The sequence below is a fragment of the Limulus polyphemus genome, unplaced genomic scaffold (genome assembly GCF_000517525.1).
Source record: "Limulus polyphemus unplaced genomic scaffold, Limulus_polyphemus-2.1.2 Scaffold23, whole genome shotgun sequence".
Classification (NCBI taxonomy): Eukaryota; Metazoa; Arthropoda; class Merostomata; order Xiphosura; family Limulidae; genus Limulus; species Limulus polyphemus.
The window spans coordinates 312692-320108 of NW_013665633.1; the positions used below are offsets into that span (position 1 = coordinate 312692).

The following is a 7417-nucleotide window of genomic DNA, read 5'->3' on the forward strand; positions in this document are numbered from 1 at the left end:
ATATTGGATATTCTAATTTATTCTTATTAATGTTTTCAATACTGGATATTCTAACTTACTTTTATTAACGTTTTGAATATTGGATATTCTAATTTATTTTTACTATTGTTCTGACTACTGGATGTTCTAAATTATTTTTACTAATGTTCTCACCACTGGATGTTCTATTTTATTTTTACTAACGTTCTGACTACTGGATATTCTAATTTATTTTTACTATTGTTCTGACTACTGGATGTTCTAAATTATTTTTACTAATGTTCTCACCACTGGATGTTCTATTTTATTTTTACTAACGTTCTGACTACTGGATATTCTAATTTATTCTTACTAGTTTTCTAACTGACTATCGTGAGTGCCTTATTTTATGTTTCTGACTATTGTATTGTTTCTTACTAACATTCCAAATACTGGGTATCATGGCTGCTCTTTACTAGCTTTCTGAATATTGGATGTAAAAACTATTAATCATTAGTCTTTTAAGTACTGAATATGCATATGACTGTACACAAACTGTGATAAGCTTCTGTATACTTATAATCACTGATTGTAACTGGCCGGAAAAGATGGAAGTGACGTAGTACGTAAGAAACATCCAAATTGTTAAAACCACTCCACTACACACTGACTGAAATCTAACGTAGTGAGATAGTCATCAGACGGATCATAGCATCAACTGCTAATCCTCCTTTGATCCTGAATAGTCTGTTTATATATTCTTTTTGTTTTTCGGTGTGGTGAAAGCTTTACAACAGCTGCGTACGAGAGTATCGAAGGTGATCGACCAGTAAGAACGCATGTAACTGATGTTTCCAAACGTCTGTCTCACGACAGCTGCTCTCGGTACCATTATCATCTGAGCTAGCTACCTGCGGAGGTAACTTCGACATAGACAACAACGATGAAAACGTCGCTGCTCTTCAGGGGTGTAAGAGGGTAACACAAACGAAAACTGTGTTGTTATTTTCAAAACATGGCCATCGTTAATTCTTGTTGCTGTGGTCAGTCGTTGAGGGTCGGATGTTTCGCTGCAGGAATTTATAGCTTGGTAAGTAAACCGTTAATTGCTAGCCTATTTTTTTTTTCAATAAATGATTACCTCGTAGATAAAAAAAACAACTAAAATATTGATGGAACAGCTCGACAGAGCCGAACTGTTATCTAAAGAAACTAGAAACCTCATGTTAATTGGCAAGTAGTATACAGTGAATGAAATTTTGTGACATGTCAAATTATGCAGGCAGCGTATACTCACACAATCGAAACTATGAACCAAGTTTGTCGTCTATAATATAACCAACAGTTAAAAGTTATTGTCCTCTAATAGTAACTGGACGTAATTTTTTCCACCCGCAGAACAAACCAAAAACAGAGCGGTATTCTCTTTCCATAAGTTACAGCATTTAGCCCTGCTAGCAACTTTAATCTGTAAACGTTTAAACATACATTGTGAAAAGTAGTATTAACCCATAAGTTCTGATACACTGGTTGTCTTTATGTAATTTACTTAGTATTCAAACTATAAGTTCTGATACACTGTTTGTTTTTATGTAATTTACTTAGTATTAAAATCGTAAGTTCTGATACATCGTTTGTTTTTATGTAATTTACTTAGTATTAAAATCGTAAGTTCTGATACACTGTTTTGTTTTTATGTAATTTACTTAGTATTGAAATCGTAAGTTCTGATACATCGTTTGTTTTTATGTAATTTACTTAGTATTAAAGCCATATGTTCTGATAAATTGTTTGTTTTTATGTAATTTACTCGGAGACTATCGTATTTCACACGAATCCTGAAGAGAAGGGTAATTTTGAAGTTTTTTCAGCTTCGTTTAGTTGCTAATACTGCGATATTTTGGAGGTGCAAAAACATAGATAAAAATGTACACTTCTCGTTTCTATCCGGTTACATCAAATATTTTGACACAAATCAAAACCAGCGGTGTTTGCGAACTCGCCCTCAAACCGCTCGTTTATTAAATATATACAAAAAGTTACCACAAATAGATCAGTTTCTTTTTATGAGTAGTAAAAAAAAAAAAAAATGTCTGTGTAGAAGACACCAGTTTCGCGTTATTACGTTAAAAATATCATTTCCTGGTGGTTTTTATCGGTATAATAATCAAACACATACTTTGCCTTGCATGTTTAAAAACGTCCCACTGGAGTAACCAATATATCATGAGCTGCTGTACTAATGTAAAGTTTGCTTTCTACGTGCCTGTTCTAAAACGTATATATTTAAGCATATGTAATGTTTCGTAATTGGGGACGCACAGCAGACGCTTGGCTAACTTTCTCTTAAGATAACTGAAACAAATCCCGCACCTCTTTCTTATACATGAATTTACACATTACATACGGTGAAAAATTGCCATTACAGATGAATGTAATATTATCCCTATTTACTTGGTATAAAAACACTTCCTATGAAATACTGGTTTTTTGAGATATTAACTGACTCTACTTATATGTGTTCTTTCTGGAACAATTAAATATAATACAGTTTTAGAACGTATACTCTCTGTTAGTTTTTGTTTTGTTTCAATCGCGTTATATATTTTAACAAGGTCGAATGTGACCTATGGTTAATGTCTGCAGCTCCGAAGATCCAAGATTTAGGCCACGATGTGACGTTGACAACGCTCTGCACTTGCAGTTATAGGGGTATTATAGCCGTGACAGTCAAATCTCGCTATTTGGTTAAGAGTACTCATGTAGGCGAATACTTCATATTTTTATGAAAACAAATACAAGAAAATTGCTAATTATTCGAATACGGATACATGAGAATGTATTCATGAATATACTTTGTCAGGTAATTTGCAATAATGATAAAACAGCAGACGATAAGATTTCAATACTCTTATGAAACAAACTTTTAAGAAATTGAAACAAACAAAATTTGAACAAATAATAACATTTCAATACTTGTATTTTTCAAAATGCAATAACAAAGTTTTAGAACAAAAATATATTTTTAAATAGATATTATAACTGTCCATTGTTCTTTATGAACACCAGTATCTCAAATAGTTTGTCAGTGAGGCGGCAGCGATCAGGTTTGAGAGTTTTGCCTCCGATGCTAAACAAACGCTCAACTGGAGCAGAATATCCTGGAACACCCAGGTAGCATTTGGCTAGTAAAGATAGGGTAGGAAAGTTTTTTTCTTGAATCTTCCAATAATCTAGAGGGTTGCTTTCTTCGGGAATATAAGAACCATGGAGGTAGGTGTTGATCTCTGTATCATCTGAAGATGAGGTGGCTGGTTTCTTGGAGGCAACAAAGAAACTAAAGACCTTACTTGTTTTACGAAGGGGGAGGGGGGTTTACAGTCCTCTTTTGGTTCCATGGCTGTAGGATTATTTGTTGAGGAAACTTTCTTGACTTCTTGCTGCAAAAGCAATCGATTGTATTCATAGACCAGTTTAAATCTGGGATCCAGTGTCGCAGCCTAGAAGATGACACTTTGTTACTCATACCTATCACCATCTTTCACACTAGGTAGTTTTTGCGGTTCATATCCAGGCAAGCAGAAAGCCTTGATCATATTAGATGCATTATCAGATGTCACATATGACACCTTGTTGTTGATGTTAAAGAGATTTATCATTTTATCATATTGAAATGCAATATTATCAGATGTGCCAGCATGACTCTTTGCATTTTCCAGTCAAGTATAAAATGACCAGTAAATCCAGGAAAGCTGCGCATTTGTCTGCTATTCCAGTTACCTACAGTGACAATAATGTTGGGTACAAGCTGCAGTAGAGAGGTGACTTTTTGTTGGACTTCATCAAAGGTTCTCGATCAACATTGTGGACAGATACCTGTGAACTGGTAATAATATACCGATAATCCAAGGCTGCCATTAGATCTTGAAAATCTTTTGGTTCCACCACTGAGAGGGGTTGCAGTGTACCGGCAATAAAATTGATGAGTTTGTTAGTGATGTGCTTCTGACGAGAGTGTGTAGAGTTATATTTAGTTAATTATTGTACGCTGCTGCACCTGGGCGGAAGTACCAGAGCCAGATGTAGACTTCTGTAGCTCTGCTTCATGACTACCTAGAAATACAAAAGTGTACCTCAGTTATATAATATAGAATACAGTTTGTAATAATAAAAATATATCATAATATAATAAATATCTTAGTTATATAATATAGATTATAATGAAAATAATAAAAACATATAATACTATATAAATGATAATAATAAAAACATATAATACTATATAAATGATAATAATACAAACATATAATACTATACAAATGAAAATAATACAAACATAATAATACATAAATGAAAGTAATAAAACATATAGTACTATGTAAATGAAAATAATAAAAAACATGTAATACTATATAAATGAAAATAATAGAAAATATAGGTTAACACACATGACAAATTTAGTTTACTTATATTATATTATATAATTTACATAGAATATAGCCCATATTAACAAAGTAATAAAAAGGCTTACCTTCAGATGTATCATCAAGTTAGAAGTGGTTCTTCCTGAAGTATAGATAAATGTGCTCAGATAAATGGTTTAATTACTAATTATTTCGCGTTTGTAGAGCATTTTCTAACAAACTAAAACTTTATTTAATTCAGTGTAATAGCTGGGTTAGCAACAAGTAGAACAAAAATCTAAAAATACTTTACAATACAATTTAAAGTAAAAAATGCCTAGTTACCAGTGAGAATCAGCTCAAACAGAATTTCAGGAATGGTGGACTATTTAACTTTTCTTATCATGTCATTCAAGTAATGAAGGATTTGTTGTACTAAAGTTTACCTATAAGAGCTCGTTCGTTTCGTTTGTTGAACTTCGCACAAAGGTACTGAAGGCCTATCTGCGCCACACGTTTCTAGTTTAGAAGTGATAGACTAGAGAGCCAGATAGTCAACACCACCGACTACTCTAATCGAATAGTGAGATTGACTGCCTTATTATAAAGCCTCCAGGGCTAAAAAGGCGAGCATGTTCGGTGATGGAACTGCCAGGCCATGCAAGTCCGTCTGTAAAAGAAAACTGAACAAATCGGTGTTTTGTTGTTGTTGTTTGATTGCAATTAGCAGTTAGCACACAGTCTTAAGCTGTTGTAGAAATTGGTACCCTTCGTGGTGGAGTGTGATTAGACAACGTTTCGATCCACTCTCGCATGCTGAAACTGCACAGAAGTGAAACGAAACGTCGTCTCATCACCAGTCCATCCAGTTGGTTCTCCATTTCAACACCAGCTTTCAACAATGTTTATGTTAAAAATAACATATGAAAATCCATAAGGTATCTAAAGTGCCGTTAAATGATATATGAGCTGCATTACACTACATAATACTTAATTTATTTTTCGGTATATGAATAGCATAAGTCTATCCTATTGATGAGACGTACTATTGACCAAGTGATTTATGGCAGACAAAATATATAATGGTTGATTAAGAGGAATATTAAGAGAAAGGTTCGCAGTTGAAAGTTATTTTCATCAATATGATATGTAATAAGCCTCCTTGTTTCTCCACCAAATAGTATTTCAAATTAATATTTGATTGTTATAGGTCTAACCCATCCAATAAGTTCCGATGTTGAACGATAAAAGCCTTCTGGGCAGTGTCATGTGGCATAATAACGGTCTAATTAAAGGGGATTTGGTAAAAACAATCTAAAGTGGCTTATATTTTAACATAATATATAAGTTAGAGCAATTCACTTCGTTAATTGCATGCATTATTAACACTCAAAATATATAAATACCTATGCCGCAGAAAAACGCAGGCCGCACTATAAGAGTGACGATCAAATCCCACAATTCGGTTAAATAAGGGTAACCCAAGAGTTGCTTGTGTGGGTGAGTTAACTATCTTTCATTTCCAAATTATAAATGGTTATGCGTAGATAGTTTTGTGTAGCTTTTCTAGAAGCTTCTGAAACAAACTTTGTAGAGTAAATGACTCGTTACACATTAAACGATATTCTACTGACCATACTGCTTATATGTGGTTCTTTATACATAAGCTTAACGATCACTGTTTGAATTATTGACTTAACTGTTAATCTCATAGATGCTTAGTGGTATAACTGCCAGTTTAGGTATCTAAATGAGTCGTGTGATCAACTGCGAGACTGAAGCCTTGAACCGCTATTAGAGGCTGTGAAAGGTCAAATGTTTCATCTAACATATCCTCTCTCTCTGCTCAGCATGGCCAATAGAAATCACTAGTCCAAAATCCATGGACTTCCGTGTGTACTTTGGAACAACAACTGAAATAATTATCAGTAAGAAGAAGATCAGGAACGAACTTCATGAATCTAGGTCCATAATCGTTTAGCTACAGAACTGGTTACAGCAAAATAAGTGCCATTGATCTCTGAGCTTTCCTGTTCCAGCGTTTTAACAACAGTTACAGTTTATATTTCCACCTGAAAACTAGGCCTAACTCCAGCAAGTAAATTTCCACACAATTATAAAGAAATAATACTCGTAATTGAAAAATGATCAAATATGAAAACGAAATATAGGAATGTCTTTTCAGTGCGAGTAGCACGTGCAGAATTTTCCAGCACATCTGCACATTCTCACAACTGGATAGATGAAATGTGCAATGCACATGATTAAAGAAGTGTTTCTATTTTAAAATTGCACTCACTTATAATTCAACGTAGTAAATGGTTTCTCATGTTATCTTTACTCTTGAAGGGAAGTAAATTATCGGAAATGTTATGTTAAATTATTAGTCAGATATTTATTTTAATTATAAGTCACATTAATGTATTACAAAAATCACTAATGGAATTTAACAGCAATATTGCACAGAAAAAACAAAATATCAGAATGTAGAATCATCTCGTTTCGTTTGAGCAGGAATACCGGTGGATCAGAGTTCGTCTGAGGACTAACAAGGCTAAAAATCGGGTTTCGATACTCGCGTTGGGCAGAGATCAAATAGCCCATCGCGTGGTTTTGTGCTTTACAACAAACAAACATTTGAAGAGAAAAGTAAAACATTTAATGAACAATTGCTCGAGACCTAACAGTAAGAAACTGTAGTCACGTCTGGATAAGGAAAACAATAAGAAAGATATGTCAGTCTCCGCTTCTCAGATGGACGTTTAGACACAAATTGATAACTTTGGCCCACTTACTAGAAAACTGTTGTAACGAAGATTCGATTCCAGGCAGTATGTTGTGCTCTTGACTACAGAGAATAGACTGCGTAAGCATGAAAGAAATAGCTCAAATGATGCACGATAGCACTATAAAAGCTTCAACTTTTTCTTCAGAATATAGTTGCTAAGTAAAATATTTTCAGAAAGTATCCAGTCATTTAGATAATAGTCATACATTTAACATTTATCAGTTAACATTCTTTTCTGAAGAATTAGTAGGATGATTAATAAGGTGCT

At 33.7% G+C, this 7417-nt stretch overlaps 1 protein-coding gene across 3 annotated transcripts in view; it reads left to right on the forward strand.

Moving 5' to 3' along the window:
* The first annotated feature begins 887 nt into the window (after positions 1 to 887).
* Positions 888 to 7417, forward strand: part of LOC111085609 — a 71058-nt gene continuing 64528 nt past the window's right edge. For 2 of the 3 annotated variants that reach the window (XM_022385024.1, XM_022385034.1), the window contains exon 1: positions 888 to 1048. In XM_022385024.1, coding sequence (XP_022240732.1) covers positions 974 to 1048 — 75 coding nt within the window. In that variant the 5' untranslated portion in view covers positions 888 to 973. The remainder of the gene's footprint in view (positions 1049 to 7417) is intronic. The other variant, XM_022385041.1, reaches the window with a different exon arrangement.